The sequence below is a fragment of the Oryctolagus cuniculus genome, chromosome 15 (assembly GCF_964237555.1).
Source record: "Oryctolagus cuniculus chromosome 15, mOryCun1.1, whole genome shotgun sequence".
Taxonomy (NCBI): Eukaryota; Metazoa; Chordata; class Mammalia; order Lagomorpha; family Leporidae; genus Oryctolagus; species Oryctolagus cuniculus.
The window spans coordinates 77,894,651-77,919,321 of NC_091446.1; the positions used below are offsets into that span (position 1 = coordinate 77,894,651).

The 24,671-nt window shown below is 42.2% G+C and overlaps 1 protein-coding gene across 9 annotated transcripts in view; it reads right to left on the minus strand.

Annotated features, from left to right (window-relative positions):
* The window catches only part of WAPL (WAPL cohesin release factor), an 82,374-nt gene that overhangs the window by 46,080 nt on the left and 11,623 nt on the right, over nucleotides 1-24,671 (minus strand). For 5 of the 9 annotated variants that reach the window (XM_070057990.1, XM_070057989.1, XM_008269886.4 and 2 more), the window contains 2 exons: nucleotides 8,538-9,581; nucleotides 6,476-6,594 (listed from right to left, as the gene is read on the minus strand). In XM_070057990.1, the coding sequence (XP_069914091.1) occupies nucleotides 6,476-6,594; nucleotides 8,538-9,581 (1,163 nt within the window). The remainder of the gene's footprint in view (nucleotides 1-6,475; nucleotides 6,595-8,537; nucleotides 9,582-24,671) is intronic. The other 4 variants (XM_070057992.1, XM_008269888.4, XM_070057988.1 and 1 more) reach the window with 1 other exon arrangement.

Consider the following 24,671-nt stretch of genomic DNA (forward strand, 5'->3'; position numbering starts at 1 on the left):
ACGGAACTTGTATTTTTCAATATATTTCCTAGTTTTGTTTAATGAAGTCTTAAAACTAGCAGCTAGTACTCAGATTCTGGTTTCTAAAGACTAATCTCCACAAAAAGAACCAAAGGTCTAGGATGAGCATTTGCTGTAGCAGTTAAGACACCAGTTGGGATGCCCACATCCCGTATCAGAGTGCCTGGGACTGAATCTCAGCTCCACTTCCTATTCTAGCTTCCTACTACTTGGCACCTTGAGAGGTAGCAGATGATGGATAAGACTCCCATGAACACCTTGATATGGGATATGGGTATCCTACAAAAAGGCCAAATCTGCTGTGCCACAACACCCATCCCCTGTATTAAATCTTGACCACTGTATATACAAATATTCTGTGTGACAAAATCAATATGCACAAAATACTTCTGCTACTTAGAAAAAAAAATGCACTGAATTACAATGTAAGCTAGCCACTTCCTTCTAGAATATTCTCTCCTTTAAAGACTAACAAACTATTCTTAATCTGCATCCAATAAAAGTACTAGTTCAAGTCCCAGCTGTTCCACTTCTAATCCAGCTTCCTGCTAATGCACCTGGGAAGGCAGTGGATGACAGTCCAAGTGCTTGGACCCTGACACACACATGAGAGACCCTAATGGAGTTCTGGGCTTCAGCATAGCCCAGACCCAGTCATTGTGGCTGTTTGTGGCATGAACAAGATCTAACACCTGCCTTTTAAATAAGTAAATAAACAATCCTCCAAAAAAAGGCACCTAACCTTGCCAGTTATTCTCCTTGAAGTATTTTAAACTTAAACCATTAACAAAACTTGGAGAATGTCATCTACCGTTGTGAACTTAATAGCTTCCCAATACTTCCAACTTTTCTTGTGAGCTTGCTAATTATAGGCAATTTTTTTTGTACTATAAAATGAAATTTGTCACCATTTTAAAGACTTACATAACTCGGTACAACCACTATCTTCAGTTACCAACATATGATGTCACTCAGCACACACTGGTAATTTACGATTACAGAAGGAACAGATTTTAACGTAACATGAAAGGTTCACAGGCACAGCTTTCAATTTCCCAGTCACAATTAATCTTTAAGAAACTTTCACTTCGGAGTTGTGGTGTAATTATCACGAATATTCACAATCACCTGAAAGGGCTTTTTAAAATGCAACTACATATCTGCATGAGATTGGATATTCTTCACACATTTCAATCAATAAAGCATAATAAAATATACTAAATGCAGAAGATATGAGAATCCAGCTGTCTTTTTATTAAGCCACATTTAAAGAACTGTATGAAGGTAAAACAATGCTATTATCTTTTTTTTTGCTTTTAAAATGATTTTTCTCTTAAATTTTTTTTTAATTAACTTTTATCTACTTGAAAGGCAAAGTGACAGAGAAAGAAACACTGAGAAAGAGAGAAACAGAGAGTCTGATTCCATCTGCTGGTTCATCCTCCAAATGCAAACAGCCAGTGCTGGGCCAGGCTGAAGCCAGGAGCCTGAAACTCCATCCCGGTCTCCTTCTTGGGCGGCAGCAGCTAAAGCATTTAAGCCATGATCTGCTGCCTCCCAAGGTGCATTAGCAGGAAGCTGGATGGGAAAAGAGTAGACAGAACTCAATCTTGTATTCTCATATAGGATGGGAGCCTTTCAAGAAGTGGCTTTAACTCGTTCTCTCCCCACCACAACACCTGCACCTGAAAATAATTTTTCATTTGCTATATTAATATGTAATGAAGGGGTTCATATGAATTATGAACAAATATATTTGAAATTTGTTTTAATTTCTGATATAAAGTGATAAAACTCATACAATTCAAAATTCTTTGTGATTCTTGAAATTCTTAACAGCATTATTTGGCTTTGAGACCAAAAAAACTGTTAAAATGTTGCTCTGGAAACTAACACATTCAACACCCAATTTTATGTAAATTAAAAGCCTCACCAAAGCACCTGGAATGCAAGAGTTCAGCACAATTACTTTAAAAATATTCCCAGTGGTCTTTTATATAGGTGTAACAAGGAAAAATAAAAGGACACAAAAAATGAACACACTCCTTAAAAACAGTTCAATCTATAGGAATAAATATCATTGACTACTAATATACCTTGCAATAACAAAACTAATACCATAACCAGTTAGTTACATAATTAGTTTTTTAGAAAAGTGTCAGGCAAATTATTTGCTCTTCATAACTTATATTAGACAATATTAAATGACTTACATATGCATAAATAATGAAGACGGGGCATCTGTTGTGGTGTGGTATGTTAAGCTACCACTTGTGATGTGCACATCCCATCCCACATCATGGTGCTGATTCAAGCCCCCACTTCCAATCCACAGCTTCCTGCTAATGTGCCCGGGAGGTAGCCCATGTATTTATGTTCCTACCACCCACATAGAAGACCCAGATGGAGGTCCCAGTTTCTGGTTTTGGTGAGAGAAACAGTAGATGGAAGACTGACCTCTCTTCTTATTCTTTCAAATAAATAAAACTTTAAACAAATAAAAGAAACCCTTTAAACCTGAAAGAAGCTCCTCCAGCGTTTGCGGCCATTTGGGGAGTGAGGCAGCTGAAAGAAGCAGCGTGCGCGCTTTCTCATGCTCTTGCTCTCTCTGTAACTTTGCCTTTCAAATAAAAATAAGTAAGTTCTTCTGTGGGAAAAATAATTTTTTTAAATGATCCTAACTGTATCACCAAATATAAAATGGATTAAAATGGCTCAAAATGGATTAAAATCTGAAACCTAAACTGAATGCCTAGAACTATAAAACTCGTGGAAGAAAATGTAAGAAAAGCTACAAGACACTGGATTTGGTTGGAATGATTTCTTAGGTTCTAGACCAAAAGCACGAAAAATGAAAGAAAAAAGGGGTAGGCCTTCGGCACAATGGTTAGATGCCATTTGAGACACCAGATCCCAGTGAAGTGAGTCCCTAGGTTCACGTCTCAGCTCTGCTTCTGATTTCAGCTTCCTGATAATGCACAGCCTGGAAAGTCAGCTCAAGTATGGCTGAGTCACTACATCCCATTTGGGAGACCCAGATTAAGTTCTAGACTCAAGGTTTCAGCCTGGCCCACCACTGGCTGTTTGCAGGCCTTTGAGGAATGAAACAGAGTATGGAAGATCTCATTTGTGTCTCTGCCTCTCTCTATGCCTTTCTAAAAATAATTTTTTAAAAATAAAACCCACTTAGGCCGGCGCCGCGGCTCACTAGGCTAATCCTCCGCCTAGCGGCGCCGGCACACCGGGTTCTAGTCCCGGTCGGGGCGCCGGATTCTGTCCCGGTTGCCCCTCTTCCAGGCCAGCCCTCTGCTGTGGCCCGGGAGTGCAGTGGAGGATGGCCCAGGTGCTTGGGCCCTGCACCCCATGGGAGACCAGGAAAAGCACCTGGCTCCTGGCTCCTGCCATCGGATCAGCGCGGTGCGCCGGCCGCATCGCGCTGGCCGCGGCGGCCATTGGAGGGTGAACCAACGGCAAAGGAAGACCTTTCTCTCTCTGTCTCTCTCACTGTCCACTCTGCCTGTCAAAAAAAAAAAAAAAAAAAAAAAAAAAAACACTTAAAAGAAGAAATCAAACAAAAAGACATAAAGGACTTCATCAAAAATAAAAACTTTGTTGTACCAAGTGACAATTTCAACAAAGTGAAAAGACAACGAACAGAAGGGGAGAAAATATCTGTAAATCCTATATTTGATAATGAATATCTACAGTACATAAGTATCTAGTACAACTCAACAAAGAATCCAAATAAAAAATGGATATAGGACTTTAACAGACATTTCTTAGATATACAAACATTCAATAAGCATGTGAAAAGATGCTCACCATTACTCAGCCTTAGTGTTGCTGGAAGCTACCAACTGAGGCTCCCATCACAGGTGGTGAAAAGAACAAAACAGACAGCAGAGCTAGATTTACTGAACACACTGCAAGGAAGCAGCAGGCAAGCAAGTCAAGAAGGGGCTGACAACTGCTACTCGCAGACCATAATTTGAGAGGTATACTGCAGTGGCAATCCCTTCGTAGTTAGGGTGCCTGTTGACATATGCTTACAAGGGAGCAATGGGCAGGCCATAAAAACATGAACTACAATCCAAGAAGCATACTGTAACTATAGTATTTCTTCAGTTAGGGTAAATTTTCTGTAGTCCAGACAGGTGACTTGTATTTCAGGGGAGAGCTAGAAAGCTCATATCCCTTTTCTTAATTGTGGAGGCCCTGAAGTCACCCTCCACAATTAAGGAAAATCAAATTAAACCATAAGATACCTCTTCATAATCATCAAGATAGCTAATATCAAAAGTGGTTAATAAATAATGTGTTGGGAAGGATATGGAGAAACTGGACCCTCACTTATGTATTGCTGCTGGGAATTGTAAGTGGTACAGCCACTTGGCAAACTGTCAAAAAGATTACAGACCTACTACACAACCAGGTAAGGATGATTACACTGACACTGTAAAAGTGTTTAATGTCACTGATCTGTATACTTGAAAATGGTTAAAATAATGTTATATATTTTATCACATAAATAATGTTTACAATGATTTTAAAGACACCCGCTGTTATGTAACTTTTAAATAAAAAATTATTGAGTTGGCCCCCCAGAAGAGATATCTGCAGTCCTACATTTATTGCAGTGCTAGTCACAACCCACCAATTCCACTCCTCAGAATGTATCAAAATGACTGAAAGCAGAGACTTGAAAAACACACAGAGATAGTCCCAAACTTACAATGGTGCAAAATACCATACTCTGAATTCTGATCTTTCTCCGGGCCAGCAACACACAGTACAATACTCTAATGATGCTGTACAGCACAGTGAGCTGCAGTGCCCAGGCAGCCCACGCAATCTCAAGAGGAAACAAGCAACACTCCACAGCATGCCATACTACTGTGCTGAGAGAGGCTGGGAATATGAAACACATTATTTACAGTATTCTCAACTTATGACTCCTTTAGTAGGATGCAACCCCATCATATGTTGAGGAATATCTGTATTTGTGCACCAACAGTCAAAGCCGTATTCACAATAGCCAAAAGGTGAAAACAACCTAGGTGTCCATCTAGGATGTGAGTAAACCACAATGTGGGAGGTGTATATATCTCGTACACATATGATGATGGAGTATTATTTAGCCATAAAAAAGGAATTAGATTGAAGTATGCTACAGTATGGATAAACCATAGAAAAACCATGGTAATGAAATAAGATTCTATTTGTAAGAGGAATTGAAACAGGAACATTCATAGAGACGGAAAGTAGAACAATGTTTACCTAGAATAAGGAGAGGAGGGAACAGGAAATCACTGTTTAATGGGCACAAAGTTTTTATTGGGAATGTGAAAAAGTTGAGAGCACCATTATGATTTGTATATGAGGTGATGTTGGGAAATGGGACCTTTAGGACATGAAATCTAGTGGGAGTTCCTCAGGTCAACAAGGAGCACACATTCCAAAAGGACTCTGGCTAGCTCTAGTGAGATCCCTGTTAGGAAAACCTGCGTCTCTCTGGCTTCTGCTCTAAGTTGTGACCCCTCCATGTGTGCTTCCCCCACTGCCATCCACCAGGATGTGATGCAGTCAAAAAGGTCCTCACCAGGGGTGAGCTGATGCCAGTGCCACCCCTCACCCCTCCAAAGCTAAGAACTAAAGAAACCTTTTTTCTTCACAAGTAGTCTGCCTCAGTTATGCTGTTATGGTAATGAAAAGCTCATTAACACAGGCCCAGGTAAGGATGATTACATTGACACTGTAAAAGTGTTTAATGTCACTGATCTGTATACTTGAAAATGGTTAAAATAATGTTATATATTTTATCACATAAATAATGTTTACAATGATTTTAAAGACACCCGCTGTTATGTAACTTTTAAATAAAAAATTATTGAGTTGGCCCCCCAGAAGAGATATCTGCAGTCCTACATTTATTACAGTGCTAGTCACAATAGCCAAGAAATGGAAACAACCTAAATGTCTACAAACTAATGAATGGATAAAGAAAACATGAGGAGCAGGTGTTTGGCAATGCAGTTAAGGAGACACCTGATGCACACAGCTCTCATTTCAATGGCGGTGTCCTGACGGCGCACACCATGAGACAGCAGACGATGACTCAAGTCCTTAGACCCCTCCCTCTCATGTGGGAGACCCAGGATGAATTCTCAGAATTTAGGGAAAGAACCAGCAGATGCGAACTCTCTAATAAAATAAATAATTTTTATAAAACAGCTAATAATCTTTTTGAATGTTTTCATCATACAGAAATAATATTAGGGGAGATAGATGTCTACCCTATTTGATCATTATACAATGTACATATATGTAACAACATCACATAGTGCCCTATAAATACCATAATTTTCATGTCAGTTGAAAAAAGTAAGCTCGAAAGAGTTCAGCCCTTCAGTAATAAAAAAAAAATAATAAAAATTGCTGATAGTGCTTTACTTACCCGTTTGGGGCCACTAAAAATCTTTCTGGTATTTTCCTTTGATTTATCTCCTTGTTTGTTTATGGGCTTTTTCACACTTTCAGGCACACCAGGCAAGTCCTCTGTAAAATCCAAGTTTTCTGAAATGGTAATCAAAACCAGCTAGCTTTCTAAGATTTCAAATTATCTACTAGTCAACTTATAGACTTGCCTCTTTGTTTGTTTTTTTACATATTGTGTGGGAAAAAAGAGAGTAAAGAAATAAAAGCACCACAAAACAGATAAAATACTTTCATTATCCTCTGCTCTTCCCTGCCCCTAAAAGAAAACCATAAACCTAGTTTGTTGTAAGTGCTCTAGTTTTACTTTAAGTAGCAATCTAAAATCTCTTCCAAAATAATTTTCATACTTCATAGGTCATATAACTGCTGAATATCCATGATATTGACACTGGTATGATCTCATTTACACACCAAAAAACACCAAGTGGCATCTACTTTTAACGTTTTTCCAACTTTAAATCCACTTAATCATGTTGGCCTTCAAACAACGGCTGCTTGCATCTACAAAGAAGGGTATATTTAAACAGACAGACAACCGTCCTTGGCAAAAGATATAAAGGGACCTAGTACAATGTAGTTCAATGGTCTATTACCTTATTTCCCAGATGGCAATAAATATTTTTTTTTTTAAATCAAGACTTTTTTCTATCCTAACTTTAAAATGTTCTCATACTTCATGTGACAAGTCTACAAAAAGTACTTTAACCAAATGGTCTCTAACTTTCAAACCTTATTCCTTGTAACTTCAAGTTTCTGAAAGGGAGTCTAATTTCACATTTTAAAGTTTTAAAAGTTTTCATACCCTAAGATGTAAATTTTAGCCACAGAATTTCAACTGCGGTTAAACACACCTGCTATTGGGTTAGCACAAGAGCAAAGTAAATGGCAGCAGGGCAAGAACTCAGGTATTGCACAGCATCATGCTCCTGAGGGCATCCTGTCCAGCCAGATCTCAAGGGACTAGTGAGGCTGCTGTAAACCTCCCTTCTCCAGAAGGGACTGAAGCAACATGGGGTGAACTCTGATAACACCCTTTTTTGTTCTGTTTCCAGGGTTTTTTTTTTTTTTAAACAGGGAATACTGGGTGGGCCCCTAGAAGCAACTGTATAATAATAACTTTAAAAATAAGAATTCTCACCTGGCAAAGCTATTTTTAGACCACATAAAACAAAACGGTAGGTAACCTCAAGTATGACATGCTCAACAGAGATCTATGGATACTATAATCACTCCAATCCCCCATAATGACACTCCTGTGACTCTAACACCACAAAAGCTTTACTTAACAAGTAAACCAATCCAGAAGGAGTGTGTTTGCTTAAGAAACCCTCTATACCAGAGGTTTTCACATATTCCTCCTCACTGGACAGTCAATCCATTTCACAAAGCCCTTGTCAGGTACTGACTTAATTACAGCAGAGTTGACCTTTTGTTTGTCTCTCACAGTGGAACCTCGAACTCCTTGAGAACCTCTAGTCATCACTGGGCCTATTACCTTAATAGACAAATTTTCACCATTAAAAGCAATAAATACTTACATAGCACTTTTCCATTTTACTAAACCGACTTAAGAGCATTTGAGAATGTTTTGAAGGTTTACTAGTTTAGAACTACAAAAGGTTTTAGTTAATTTTAGTTTTCTAGTATCTCTCTCATTCTATAATTCTAAGTGTCAAAAAACGTATCCTTGTATCTCCACAGCATTTGGATTTTCAAACTTGAAACATCAAGATGCTTGGTATCCCTACCTGAAACACAAGATTTAGTATCAGCAAGTGCTGATGTCATTTTAAACACAAATATGAAAAGACTCTCCCTCCAATCTACAAATTGGTCCCTAACAACTTTAGACCTGATTATTAACACATTTAAAATTTACCTTTGGGTAATCTGGATATGGTAGTTCTGAATTAAGTACTATTAAAATTAAATATAACAAGTTAAAACTGAGTATCTAGAATAAAACTAAGCTCTTAAATCTGAAAATGCACTTACATACAATTTTTTTTTTTAATTCTTACCTGCATTGTTAGTACTAGACTGACTGTCCTGGGAATTATCATTGCTTTCTGGGGTAGGCTGCAGGGAGGGTGATGGAGCTGTTTTAGTTCTTTTTTTGCTTGTCTTTCTTTCCATTTGACAGTCTTCATCTTCATCATCTTCACTTTCGCTGAGATCATCAAAACCAAAATATTTAATTTTATAATTAGAACTTCCAGAACCTCCTTCATCGCCTCCTGTCTCATCATGATCTTCAAAACCAAAAAATTCAAGTTTAACATCCTTTTTGGATTTAGTATTACTAGGTCGAAATCTAGTAGTGGTCTTGGAGGTTGCAATATCTGCCTTTTTTCTGAGCCGGCCAGCTTCTCCCAAATCTGCAGGAGTGGATGCGGTGAACTCATCCATGCTGCGTTCCATAGTATCCTGTATGGTAACATTACAAACTGACAAGCAAGATGGATGTAAAACAGTGTAATCTCTAGTCCGTCCAACCGTCCCTCTAAAACTGGTCCCACAACTTACACCGCCTTTCTTTGCCTGATTCAGGCCATCTTTACTTGATTCACTATTTGCTTTGGCTAAGGCCTGACTGGTGCCGTCCATTAGCTTATCAAAAGTTGATGCTCCTTGCGAGGATTTTGCCTTATTGGCCCTACAGTACGTCCTACAGTTGCTTGGCCTAAGAACACTTTGTACAATATCTTCCTCGATGGCTTCATTTACATTTTCCAATCGGTTTTTTAAATCCTCACCCTTCACCTCCAAAAGAGGATCACTATCCAAACTTAAAATACAATCTTCTGATCTGATATCTTCAAAATCATTATCCCATTCATACAAACCAGTTCTCACAGATCCCTTGATTGGAGACATTTCTGATGGAGATTCTGACCTTTTCCCAAACTGGGAGTTCCAAGTATCATTTGTTTCCCTGATTTCCTCAGTTTTGTATCCAGGAGTCAGGGTGGTTTCTACATTGGGTTTCTTAGTATTGTCTTCAGCATTTCTGTGAAAATGGTGACTATTCTTCTCCTGTTCCTCATTAAAGTTCTCCACTTTATCTATAAAAATGAAGAATACAAGTCAAACAATGATACATGAGTGCCATCAACATAAAAGTTAATAACCAACAGGGAAATTGGCGTCAATCTTAAATAAACTGTATTCTTTTAAATTTTACATTTCCTGTCCTGCTTTTTCAGTATACAGCTCTCCTATCTCCTGGTGATCTTTTCTCAGGCATCCAAGTCCCTGAAAATTGTCACCCCAGACTCGAGAGATTTCAACAGTGTTAAGCAACTGCATCAATTCAAATGACAAGTAATGACCCTGCCAAACCTTCTTGGGGTACTACAGACTTTTCAAACTAAAATTCTTACATTTAAATTTATAGAACCTAAACCAGTTTAATACAACTAATGAAAATCTCCCAGCAGAAAATCATCTGGGGTAGAGATACCCATACAGAATGCTATTTTTGTCTAGAAACCTGTCCACAGGATTAGATTTTTCTAGTTGTTTCTGTTCTTTACTCAGCTCTGAAAAGCCATTTAACATCAAAGAACTTTTAACAGTGGTTCTGGTAAGTGGCTACAATAATTACTGATGCACATCAGTCGGCAGTAAACTTTAACCTGCCTAATTCACTTTATACTCAGGAAATTTATTGTTGCTGCCTCAAATTTTTAACATAGGAAACCTTTCCAAATGAGAGATGGAACTGTGATTCAAACTGGTATTATGATTATTTCTCTCAGTCTCTACTGTTAGAAAAACACTGGGAAAAATACTTACTCTGACAAACAATAAAACAACATTTTAAAAAATATACCTAATTTAAGAAAAGCCATTCATAGGGACTTGCACTGCGGCACTGTGGGTAAGCCGTGGCCTGCACAGCTGACTCCCCCTGTAGGCACTATTCAAATCCCTGCCAGTGTGCCTAGGAGGAGAGCAGAGGATGACTCAGGTGCTTAGGCCCCTGCCACCTGCATGGGAGATTCAAATGGAGTTCCAGAATTCTGACTTCAGTCTGGCCCAGCCCCAGCCCTTGTGGCCATTTAGGAGGCGAGCCAAGGGACTACTCTGTCTCTCTCTGCAATTGTCTTTCCAGATAAACAAACTGCTTTTAAAAGGAAAAGAAAAGCCATTACAAATCTCAGTTAACAAACTATCAACTATAGGTAAGAAGAATGTTTCACAAGGATGGAATGACTGTATAATTTTTAATTCCACCCAATGAGTTTAAATGTAAATCAACTGCCTAAGATTTATATTTACTTTCCTTTAGAAGGCATCTAATTTATGAACAAGGTAGGTCTGCTTTATTCTTAGATATTTCCCAACTAAAGTTAAAGAACTATAGCTTTCATAATTTCATAAGCACCAATCACTAATCATAAAACACAGAAAACTAAAAATTAAAAGCTGACTCTGGCCGGCGCCGCAGCTCAATAGGCTAATCCTCCGCCTGCAGTGCTGGCACATGGGGTTCTAGTCCCGGTTGGGGCACTGGATTCTGTCCCAGTTGCTCCTCTTCCAGTCCCAGTTCTCTGCTGTGGCCAGGGAGTGCAGTGGAGGACAGCACAAATCCATGGGCCCTGCACCCGCATGGGAGACCAGGAAAAGCACCTGGCTCCTGGCTTCGGATCAGCACAGTGTGCCTGCCACAGCGGCCACTTGGGGGGTGAACCAACGGAAAAAGGAAGACCTTTCTCTCTCTCACTGTCCACTCTGCCTGTCAGGAAAAAAAAAAAAAAAAAAAGCTGACTCTAACATCTGACACCATGACAGACAGACAAGTCAAGTCTAAAACCAAACCTCAAGTTCAAAATACTACTACTGGTAGCTGATGCTGAAGACCTGTACTGCCCTCCTTGAATAGGTCTGCAGATCTCAGCCAAGACCCCTAACTTCAGGAATTCTCCAGAGTTTCCATTTCCTTGTATGTCCAACAGTGAGCCACTAAGCTTGTCTATGTCACAGCGTTACTGAATGCCTATGGGAACACTTAGCGAATGCTTGGTACACTTAGCTACATAAAGGTCTTTGAGAGTCAATAAATTTCTCAAAAACTACATCATTTTTACACTTGTGAAGTATTCTATTGCCACTGTCATAAAATTTATTTAGGTTATTCTTAACGACAATAAAATAAACATCTTTAGGACAAAAAAAGAGTTTATGAGAATAAACATTACTGTGTTTTTAAAGATCACTACTACAAATGTAATTATCATTATTACCCCCAATTTTCCTAAAATCAGAGAAAATGATCTTACCCCATAGGCTGACTATCTTTCATGTGATAAAAGTCTAACTTTATCTTGGGCTTATCTTGCAAACTTGTTTTAAGTACAGAGTGAAAAAGAATCCTATAGAAAATATTTCACTAAGGATCTGCATCAGGGCCAGCACTATGGCGCAGCAGGTTAAAGCCCTGGCCTGAAGCACGGGCATCCCATATGGGCGCCGGTTCAAGAGCCAGCTATTCCTCTTCCAATCCAGCTCTCTGCTATGACCTGGGAAAGCAGTGGAAGATGGCCCAAGTTCCTGGGCTCTTGCACCCATGTGGGAGACCCAGAAGAAGCTCCTGGCTTCACATCAGTGCAGCTTCAGCCTTTGCGGACATCTGGGGAGTGAACCAGCAGATGGAAGACTTCTCTCTCTGTATCTCTACCTCTCTCTGTTAACTCTTTGAAATAAATAAAATAAATCTTTTTAAAAAAAAAAAAGGAACTGCATCACTAGCAAACATCATCCACCCATGTCTCCTTCTATACAGCATAAAAAATCTTCCAAACTGTTATTAAAATGTATTACCTATTTTATAACTTCTGAAACACATTACATAGATAAGCTAATTCAATCAACAGAGTTCTATTTAAGAAAAGCTGACCAAATTCTCCACAGCAATAGTTTAACATATAAAACAAAGGCTTTCCAGATAGGCATCTGGCCTAGAGGTTAAGATCTCAGGTAAAAAGCCCACAACCCATTATCAGAGCTAGCCTGGACTGGAGACCTGCTCCACTTCAATTTCAGCTTCCTATTAATATGCACCCTAGGAGGCAGCAGGTAATGGTCCAAATGACTGGTTTCTGACCACCCACATGGAAGATCTGCTGCACTGAGTTCCTACAGCCTGGCTTCAGTTCCTTGGCCATTCCAGGCATATAGTTAATAGGTATTAAAAGTAACCTAGAGAAGATTTAAAGTCTATGGGAAGATGCGTGTAGATTACAAGCAAATACTATGCCATTTTATATAAAGGACTTGAGCATCTGAAGGGAATCCTAGAACCAAGTCACCATGGATACCAAGGGACAACATGTGGGGGGTAGGAGGAAGGGTGCAGACAGGTAGGAGGAAAGGTGCAGAGGAAAGGTGCTAGTCTGTCTATGTACACACGTATATACTTCTTCTGCCCTTTTTATTAGAAATTTCCTTTTATTTCTTACCAAACCCATCCTAACATGGCTAAGGGGAAAGAGGCCCAGCAAAATTATTGACTGCAAAGGCTGCCAACTGAACCAATGGCCAAAATAGAACACACACACACACACACACACACACAGAGTCCATACTCCATACTGAGTTATATCATATTATACAACCTCTAGCAGAGCCTGCTAACATGAAATACTAAAGCAGATACTCATCTTAACCCACATTAACAGAAGAGGTTCCAATAAAAGGTGAAAAATCAAATCTGCTGGCTAAATACCAAATGTGTTATCACATAACATGCAGAAGAATAACTCTAAACAAAGTCTTCTACTTCTAAGAAGTCTGCACAGAGAAAAGGTGGCTTTGGAGACAGTAACTCATGAAATAAAGTTGAGGAATCAAGAAAGGTTTAAATGGAGGAGAGGGAATACTATCACATGAATGGCTGCTTTGAGAAAACAGAAAAAACTTGGTGAAGAAATCATTCGTTTTGGCATCCCATTCAGAGCACCAGTTCTAGTCCTGGTTGTTCTACTCCCAATCCAGCTCCCTAATAAACCTGGGAAGCAGCAGAAAATGACCTAAGTACTGGGGCCTTTGTCACCCACATGGGAGACCAGGATGGAGTTCCTGGCTCGGCTCGGCCCTGGCTCTGGCCCAGCGGTTGTGGCCATCAGGTGAGTGAAAAAAGTGAAAGATCTCTCTCCCCCTCTCTAACTCTGCCTTTCAAATATGTAAATTAATATGGGGAAAAAAAAAAGAAAAAGAATGAATACATTCCTAAGTTCAATGAGAAAAGAACTGAAAATATGTGAAGAGGGATTACCAAAGAAACTATACTGGTAACAAATAAGCACATTTACAATATTCATCACTAGTTGTTAGAAGGAATGCAAAAGGCTCAATTGCCCAGTACATAAAGAATCCTCATATATCAATAAGCCCAATGACTCATATAAAAAGATGCTAGAAATATTAAAGAGGCAATTCAGGGAAGGATGTGTGGAACAATGGGCTCCGTAGCTGCTTAAAACACTGGCATCTCTATCAGAGTGTTTGGGTTAAGTGCCAATTCTGCTTCCAATCCAATATACACTCTGGGAGGCAGCAAATGATGGCTCAAGTACTTGAGTCTATACCATCTACATGGGAGTCTCAGATTAAGTTCCAGGATCCTGGTGTAGGCCTAGCCCAGGCCTAGCTGTTACGCGCATTTGGGGAATGACCCAGAGTATGGAAGATCTGTGTGTCTCCTCTCAGCATCTCAACATTTTTAAAATTAAAAAAAAAAAAAAAAAATTTGATGCAGTATTTATTTGTAATACCAAAAGCAGAAATAGCAAAAATACATCTGACACTAAAACATAATACATCTATACACAGAAAACTATGAAGCTGCTAAACTAGAACATGTATATGTACATATAAATACTGGTAAGAATACGTCTTAGAGGCTGGCGCTGTGGCACAGTGGGTTAACCCGGCATCCCATATGGGCGTCGGTTTGAGACCCGGCTACTCCAATTCCAATCCAGCTCTCTGCTATGGCCTGGGAGAGCAGTAGAAGATGGCCCAAGTCCTTGGGCCCCTGCACCCACGTGGGAGACCTGGAAGAAGCTCCTAGCTCCTGGGTTCAGATCAGCGCAGCTCTGACCGTTGCAGCCAACTAGGGAGTGAACCATCGGATGGAAGAACCCTCCCTCTCTCTGCCCCTCCTTCTCTCTCTGTGTAACTCTGACTTTCAAATAAATAAATAAATCTTTAAAAAATACATCTTAAAGATTACTCTTGATGTGTATTTAAAGGCATAGGGTACTACGCATATAATGCTCCCATTCAGGGGTGTGTCATTTTCAAGGAAACATCCACAGTCATCAGTGCTGTGCACATGACATGAAAAACTTGGTTACAACATTTGCTTCAGTGTTGACTTTATACTGTCAACATGTGGTTAATAATCACAGGCACCTAAAACGCCACAGGAAAGCATGACACACTTTCCTCAGCAAATCAATTGCACTCAAATATTTGAATGGTAAAAAGCACTTAAAAAAATGTAGAGAGGCCAACACTGTGGCGTAGGTTAAGTCACCACTCACATCAACCACATCCCTTATGGACACTGGTTTGATTTCCAGCTGCTCCACTTCTGATCCAGTTCCCTGCTAATGTACCTGGAAAGCAGTAAAAGAAGGCCCAAGGGCTTGGTCCCCGCACCTATATGAGAGACCCAAAAGAAGCTCCTGGCTCTGGTCTGGCCACTTGGGGAGTAAACTGGTGGATGGAAGCGCTCTCTCTCTGCAACTCTGCCTTTCAAATGAAAGAAATAACTTCTTTTTTAAAAATTGAGCATTTCAGGGCCGGCGCTGCGGTGCAGCGGGTTAAAGCCCTGGCCTGAAGCACCAGTATCCCATATCGGCGCTGGTTCTAGTCCTGGTGCTCCTCTTCTGATCCAGCTCTTGGCTGTGGCCTGGGATAGCAGCAGAAGATGGCCCAAGTCCTTGGGCCCCTACACGCACGTGGGAGACCCAGAGGAAGCTCCTGGCTTCGGATCGGCACAGCCCCAGCAGTTGCAGGTGGAAGACCTCTCTCTCTGTCTCTACCTGTCTCTGTAACTCTGTCTTTCAAATAAATAAAATAAATCTTTATTTATTTATTTATTTATTTGGACAGGCAGAGTTAGACAGAGAGAGAGAGTGACAGAGAGAGGTCTTTCTTTTTCCGTTGGTCCACTCCCCAAGTGGCCGTTACAGCCGGCGCGCTGTGCCGATCCGAAGCCAGAACTTGGAAGAGGAGCAACTGGGACAGAATCCAGCGCCCTAACCGGGACTAGAACCCGGGGTGCTGGCACCACAGGTGGAGGATTAGCCTAGTGAGCTTGCGGCGCCAGCCAAAATAAATCTTTTAAAAAAAGTTGAGCATTTCAACTGATAAAAATGTATAAAGTATGCCTATAAAATTCAAAATTTACATGTAAGTTTAAACATGAGACCATAAACTAAAATCGATTTTCAGAAGTACTATTCAGCTGGGTCCGCTATACACGGCAGTCCAAGTTAACACAAGCTCCCTTCACCCCAATCAACACAACCTGTAGAGACTGTCTGCCAAATGCCAGATCTGATGTGCACACCAAGACAGTTCTTTGTGCCCTTCTGTTGAAGCACCCATTTCTGCCCCATCCTTGCAGCACAACAGGAAACACACCACACAACTCAGTGGATGCTCAACCAAATGAGTCTTAGAACTCCCTTCCAGGTGGCATGGACTCTTCTAACTAGATACACATACCACTGGAGGTATACGAAGATCTTCTAAAATATATACAGGTACAATTATGTTTTAAGGAAATTCTAGAGGCCGGCTCTGTGGCACAATGGGTTAACGCCCTGGCCTGAAACACCAGCATCCCATATGGGTGCCAGTTCTAGTCCCAGCTGCTCCTCTTCCGATCCAGCTCTCTGCTATGGCCTGGGCTATCAGCAGAAGATGGCCCAAGTCCTTGGGCCCCCGCACCCACATGGGAGATCCAGAAAAAGCTCCTAGCTCTTGGCTTTGGCCTGGCCCAAACTCAGCTGTTGGGTCCATCTGAGGAGTAAACCAATGGACAGAAGTTCTCTCTATAACTCTGCCTTTCAAATAAATCAATCTTTTTTAAAAAGGAGGGAGAGAGGGCTCTAAGTCCCCCCAGCCTTCATGTATCTGCAAGTCCAAAAACTAATTTGCCAAACCACTTAGGATCAATCATTCTCCCACACTGCAAATAATGGCACATAGCTCACTGATCCCTAATCTTACTACATTACATAGTCTCCAACTCTGGCATGACCCTTAAAAGATTATGATCTTCCGTGCTTCATAATTAAGTAATTCATTTCTGAGCAATGAATCCTTTGCATACAAGGTGGCTTCCAACTATCACATTCCACAAAATTCAAAAGAGCTATTTAAGTGAGTCATTATTTAAAAAAAAATTTGATGATTATCTCATGGTTTGAGCTATATAAACTGCTATAGCCAAACTATTCTTATATCAATTAATGATTTCTCAGTATATTTTTTTTTGACAGGCAGAGTTAGACAGTGAGAGAGAGAGAGACAGAGAGAAAGATCTTCCTTTTGCCGTTGGTTCACCCCTCAATGGCCGCTGCGGCTGGCGCACTGCGGCCGGCGCATCGCGCTGATCCGAAGCCAGGAGCCATGTGCTTCTCCTGGTATCCCATGGGGTGCAGGGCCCAAGGACTTGGGCCATCCTCCACTGCACTCCCAGGCCACAGCAGAGAGCTGGACTGGAAGAGCAGCAACTGGGACAGAAACCGGTGCCCGGACCAGGACTAGAACCTGAAGTGCCGGCGCCACAGGCGGAGGATTAGCCTATTGAGCCACGGCGCCGGCCGATTTCTCAGTATATATTTTTAAAAATTAAGAATGCCAAAATATTTTTATTATTCTAGCAATAATATTCATCCACAAACACATAAAATAACTGGAAAAGGCGCCACCAATTTCAAAAACAGACCAATTTCCAATAAATTCTACCTTAAAAATCCATAGTATCAATTAGACACTAACAGCCATACCACAGTCCAGAAGAATTCATTAAACATTTTAAAGTATATAGTCACAGAAAATTCATTTAAATTTAAATGCATATGCCTATTTTTGTGCCAAAACTAACAAAAATGAGGACCACTAAAAGACTAAACCGAAGTGTTTATTTTGTATTTATTACTTCTAAAAGTAAAATGGGACAGAAATAAATTTTCAAAAAGAAAAAGGGCAGGTGTTGCAGCACAGCAGGTTAAGCTGCCACCTGGGATGCTCACATCCTATACTGCTGGCTCAAGTCCTGATTACTTTGCTTCCAATCCAACTTCCTGCTAATGTGCCTGAGAGGCAGCAAATAATGATCCAAGTACTTGGGTTCCTGCCACTTATGTGGGAAACCAGGATGGAGTTCTAGGTTCTTAGCTTTGGCCTGGCACAGCTCTCTGGCTCTTATGTACATTTGGGGAGTGAACTAGATTGCTCTCTTTCTATATCTCCCTCTATCAGTCTGTCTTTCAAATAAACAATCTTAAAAAAAGAAAAAGGAGGGGCTGGCAGCATAGTGTAGCGGATAAAGCCGCCACCTGCAGTGCCAGCATCCCATGTGGGCACCAGTCCTAGCTGCTCCATTTTGGAACCAGCTCTCTGCTATGGCCTGGGAAAGCAGAAGATGGCCCAAGTCTTTCGGCCGCTGCACAACCGCATGGGAGACCTAGACGAAGCTCATGGCCTCTGGCTTCACTCTGCGCATCTCCGGCCGTTGTGGACAACTCAGGAGTGAACCATCAGATGGAGGACCTCTCTCTCCCTGCCTCTGCCTCTCTGTAACTCTGCCTTTCAAATAAATAAGTAAGTCTTACCAAAAAAAGGGGGGGGGGGGAACATTAGCTATTTTTTAGGTCTTTTTCCCCCCTTTTTGGAATATTAGCTATTAAAGAGCCTGTTCTGATAATTTTAGTGTATGAAAGTGAACAGCAAGTAATTATGGCCCTTGAAAACAAGACAGTGACTCTGAAAAAGATACCACTGCAGTCATTTTTGAGGGTAAGAAAGGGACACACTGGAAAGCCTCTGGAGTGGCAGGTACAATCCCACTTCTTAACCTGAGTGGCTATGGTGCTGCTCTTATAATTCCTCAGGCTAAACACATTGTGTGTTGTTTTATCAATGTTTTACTTTACAACTTTAGAAAAGTTAAAGGAAAACACTATGATACAGTCATCTCTTCTTATCCTCAGTTTTCCTTTCTACAGTTTCATTTACTCACAGTCCAGAAACACTAAATGAAAAATTCCAGAAATAATTCTTAAGTTCTGAACTGTATGCCACTTTGAGTAGTATGGTGAAGCCTTGCACCATCCCTCTCAGACACGGACTGACCCTTGGTCCAGCATCCATGCTGTAGTTATACCACCTCTCAACCCTCAGTTACTGGGATCAACTATGGTTCATTGCAGTGCCTGTATTCAAGCAACAATGCCTTTGTCACCTACTTTGCTTCAATTAATCACAAAGATCAACACAAGAAGGGCAGGAGCAGGACATTATCATAGGTGTGTATTTATAGGGAACAACCGTACAATAGTGTACAATACTAGCTCATGTTTCAGGTATCTCCTGGGGTCTTGGAATGTATCCCCCCTTGAATAAGGGGAGACTGCTGTATCTAAACTTTTAAAAAAACTTTTTTCATTTTCCAGGAACTTTTCAAGAAAGACTGATACACAAAGATTTTCCATCTGTTGGTTCACTCCCTAAATGCCTAGACTGGACCAGGCTGAAGCCAAGAGTCAGGAACTGCATCCAGGTTTCCCACATGGGTGGCAGGGACCCACATCCTTGAGCTACCACAGCCTCCCAGGGTACACATTAGCAGGAAGCTGGATCAGAGGCAGAGGATGGACTCCATCCCAGGCACTGATACTGGCTGCTGGCATCCTAAATGGTGGCTTAACCCACTGAGACAAACACTTGCCCACGCATATTAGTTTTTTGTTGTTGTTGTTTGTTTTTTTTTTTTGGTTTTTTTTTTTTTTTTTTTTGGTTTTTTTGACAGGCAGAGTGGACAGTGAGAGAGAGACAGAGAGAAAGGTCTTCCTTTTGCCGTTGGTTCACCCTCCAATGGACGCCGCGGCCGGCGCACCGCGTTGAGCTGATGGCAGGAGCCAGGAGCCAGGAGCTTTTCCTGGTCTCCCGTGGGGTGCAGGGCCCAAGCACTTGGGCCATCCTCCACTGCACTCCCTGGCCACAGCAGAGGGCTGGCCTGGAAGAGGGGCAACCGGGACAGAATCCGGCGCCCCGACCGGGACTAGAACCCGGTGTGCCGGCGCCGCTAGGCGGAGGATTAGCCTAGTGAGCCGCGGCGCCGGCTACACATATTAGTTTTTAAAAGTCAATATTGGCCGGCGCCGCGGCTCACTAGTCTAATCCTCCGCCTTGCGGCGCCAGCACACCGGGTTCTAGTCCCGGTCGGGGCGCCGGATTCTGTCCCAGTTGCCCCTCTTCAGGCCAGCTCTCTGCTGTGGCCAGGGAGTGCAGTGGAGGATGGCCCAAGTGCTTGGGCCCTGCACCCCACGGGAGACCAGGAGAGGCACCTGGCTTCTGCCTTCGGATCAGCGCGGTGCGCCGGCTGCACCGCGCTGGCCGCGGCGACCGTTGGAGGGTGAACCAACGGCAAAAGGAAGACCTTTCTCTCTGTCTCTCTCTCTCACTGTCCACTCTGCCTGTCAAAAAATAAAAAAGTCAATATTAATAAGAACTATCATTTGTAGGCATTTAAATTCAAAATCAATACTTTCCTAACCAGCAATTCCATATCCAAGACAACAGAAGACACACGCTGCACAAAAAACAAACATGAATGCTTATGGTAATTTCATTCACAACTGTCAAAAACTGGAATCAACCCCAATGACTAAGAGCACACACAAAAGAGAATATTACTCAGCAAAAATAAATAAATAAATAAACTACTGTTTTTAAAAAAGACTTATTTGAAAGGCAAAGTTGGTGTGGGATATCTTCCATCCACTGGTTCACTCCCCAAATGGCCACAACAGTTAAGGCTGGGTGCACACGGGTGCAGAGGCCCAAGCAGTTGAGCCATGTTCCACAGCTTTCAAAGGTACATTAGGTCCTCTTGCAGCTGGGTCAGAACCGGGACTGGAACTGGCACCCATATGGGATGCCAGCGTAACAGGTAGCAGCTCCACCTGCTACACCACAATGCTGGCCCCATACAAAACTCTTAAAAGGATTATACTAAGGGACCAAGGTTGTGGCACAGCAAGCTAAGCTACCTGCTTGCAACACAGCAGCCTATATCAGAGTCCCACTTACTGTGCTTCCAAACCAGCTCCCTGCTGCTAATCTAACGTGCCTGGGAAGGCAGCAGCAGATGGCCCAAGTACTTGGGCCCCTGACACCACATGGGAGACCTGGATGAAGCTCCTGGCTTCAGTTTGGCCCAGCCCTGCCTGTTGCATCCATTTTTGTCTCTCCCTATCACTCTGCTTTTCAAATAAATAAAATTAATCTTTTTTTAAAAAAAAGATTATACTAAAGAGGCCAGATTTAAAAGGCTACATTGTGTATGAACCATGTATGAGTGTGGATGCCATGAGTTGGAGAAAAGAAAATGAAAGGACCACAGAGATGCATAAAGGAACTTTTTAAGGTGATAGAAATACTCCCTATTTTGATGGTAGCATAATGGTTACCTGAATGTAGACATTTCTAGAGAATTCTACAAGTCTTTTCTTAGCTATGTTGTTCCAGATATCTTTAATTTGTCCTTACACACACTCCACCCCAACCCCAGGAGGCTGATGTGTATCTAAAGGCATTGTTTCTCTTAAGGTGGCCTCCTCTGCATGGCTCAGGTAATCCTTCATCCCTGTGGGCCTGGTGATAGCTGCTTCCCTGAAACTAACCAAGGTTAGGGAACCATCCCTCCTGGTTTCCCAACATTCCCCCCCCCCCACTTTTGTAAATAGTATCATTATAAATAAACCCTCCTCCTGTTACCAGATTTGGGAAGGCCATCTGTTTCCAGCTGGGATCCAGACAAACTTTAAAAATGTATTGGGGGGGGGGGGGGGGGGAGTGAGGCTGGCTGTGGCCAGGCAGGTAAAGCTGCTAACAACTACAGTGCCAGCATCCCATATGGAGGCAGGTTGAAGGTCCTAGCTGTTTTTTTTTTTAAAGATTTATTTATTTTTATATGTAAGTCAGGTTACAGAGAGAGAAGAGGGAGGAGGAGAGAGAGGGAGGGAGGGAGGGAGAGGGAGAGAGAAAGAGAGCGAGAGAGAGAGGTCTTTCATCCACTGGTTCACTCCCCAGTTGGCCACAATGGCCAGAGCTGTGCCGATCCGAAGACAGGAGCAAGGAGCCTCTTCCAGGTCTCCCATGCAGGCACAGGGGCGCAAGGACTTGGGCCATCCTCCACTGCTTTCCCAAGCCATAGCAGAGAGCTGGAATGGAAGTGGAGCAGCTAGAACTTGAACTGGTACCCAAATGGGATGCTCACACTGCAGGCGGCAGCTTTACTCACTAAGCCACAGTCCTCCCCCTCAACCCCCAGTTCTCTTCCAATCCAGCTCTCTGCTACAGCCTGGGAAAGCAGTAGAAGATGGCCCAAGTCCTTGGGCCCCTGCACCCACGTGGCAGACCCGGAAGAAGCACCTGGATCCTGGTTTTGGATTGGCTCCAGCGTTGCAGCCAACTGGGGAGTGAACCACAGGATGGAAGATCTCTTTCTCTACCTCTACCTCTCTGTAACTCTGCCTTTCAAATAAATAATTAAAATCTTAAAAAACACAAACATATATACATATACATATATACATATGGAGAAAAAAATGTATGAAGTAGAGAGACAGATTAAAAGAATCCTTTAGGTAATACATGAGCAAAGAAGGTTGACCACCACTGTTCCAGGAAACCTTGGTGTTTAAGCCTCCAGGACAGTCATCTGTTTCTCTAGCTCACAATCCAAAATCTAAACATGGTTTATCATCTACCCTCTGTACTCCATCCATACTCACAACTTATCTGTACTTCCTTCCCATCTCCTAATCCAACCTATCACTGCCACCACCCCATCCCCCACTGGAGTATCCAGGAGCATTCTTTCTACCACTGCCTTGTCCTGGCTAACATCTGACTAAAGGTGCCCATTCTCTGGCAGCCTCCCTGCTACCTCAGAGTAGGACAGTTTGGGACCACTGATAGGCTGACTCTCCAGAGCCTCTTTACAAAACTATTACTCCTCCATCTTACTATAAAAGTCCTGTCTTGGGGACGGCGCCATGGCTCACTTGGTTAATCCTCCGCCTGTGGCGCCGGCATCCCATATGGGCGCCGGGTTCTAGTCCCGGTTGCTCCTCTTCCAGTCCAGCTCTCTGTTGTGGCCTGGAAAGGCAATGGAGGACGGCCCAAGTGCTTGGGCCCTGCACCCACATGGGAGACCAGGAGGCTCCAGGCTCCTGGCTCCTGGCTTCAGATCGGCGTAGCTCCGGCCGTAGTGGCCATTTGGGGAGTGAACCAGTGGATGGGAGATCTGTGTCTCCTCTGTTAAAAAAAAAAAAAAAAAAAAAAAAAAAAAAAAAGCCTTTCAAATAAATCGAAGAAAAAAAAAAAAGTCCTCTCTTTGAAGGCTTGTGTCATCTATTTACTCTCTAATCTTCCTGATAGCATCTGTCATTTAACAACCTATGATTCATTTAAGGATTTTACACCAGATTTATGCTCTACCCTCTATCATAGTTTTGCTACTATACTGAATTCCCTCAAATTCCAACCCTCTGGCCTCCCAAGTCTTTAACCTCCTCTCATCACCAATAACTTTCTACCACATTCCATCTCAGCCACCAGTTTGCACTTCACTTCTTAAACATTAAAATCATGTAACACACTTGAAAAAAAAAAAGTGGGTGAGTGCTATGGCATGGCAGATTAAGCCAATCTTAGGATGCCTATATCCCATATCAGAGTGCCAGTTTAAGTCCTAGCTACTCCACTTGAGATCAAGCTTCCTTCTAATGCACCCCCTGGAAAGCAGCAAATGACAGCCCAAGTGGGAGACCTAGATGGAGTGCCTGCCATCCATGTGAAAGACCCAAATGGGGCTCCTGGATTTGGCTTGGCCCAGCCCTGGCTGTTGACAGCATTTGGAGACCGAAACAAATAAAAGATCTCTCTTTCAAACAAACAAATACTTTTAAAAAATCGATGGAAGTGGGGCCGACACTGTGGCATAGTGGGTAAAGCTGCCACTTGCAGTCCCAGCATCCTATATGAGCACCAGGTCAAGTCCCAGCTGCTCCACTTCTGATCCAGCTCTCTGCCATGGCCTGGGAAAGCAGTGGAAGATGGCCCAAGTCTTTGTGCCCCTGCACCCACGTGGGAGACCCAAAGGAAGCTCCTGGCTCCTGGCTTTGGATTGGCCCAGCTCCAGCTGTTGCAGCCAATTGGGGAGTGAACCAGCGGACAGAAGATCTCTCTCTCTCTCTCTTTGCCTCTCTGTAACTCTTTCAAGTAAAAAAAAAAAAAAAAAAAAAAAAAAAAAAAAAAGTCAATACAAGCAATACCACTAAGAATCTAAGTTTAAGTATAAAGAACCTTTTTTTTAATTATCCCATTTTTCCCAATCTCACTAAGCATCACATTAATGGTACGACCCAAATTTAACACCAAAAGCAATTGAGAAAAACACAGCTTTTTCATATTTTCCAGAGGCAGAGTCAGAGAGACAAACAAAAAGCCCTCATCCACTGATTTACCCTCCAAATGCCCACATTAGCCAAGGCTGGGCCAGGCTGAAGCCAGGAACCAGGAACTGAAATCCAAGTCTCCTGTGTTAGGTGGTGGCAGGGACCCCATTACGTAAGCTATCACCACTGCCTCCCAGAGTGTGCCTTAGGAGGAAAATGGAGTGGGGAATGGAGCCAGAGTCTGACACAGGACGCAGATATCCCAGCCAGCACCTTAACCACTGTACCAAGCACCTGCCCTATGTAACTCAACAACTGATCCAATTGGTTTGTCCCAGTACTCCTATTTTTTACTTTGATTTGTCATAAGACTCAGCACACTGGCCCTCTTCTCTCCTTTCTCCTATCTATCAGCCCTATCTGTGTGCTAAACAATTCAAA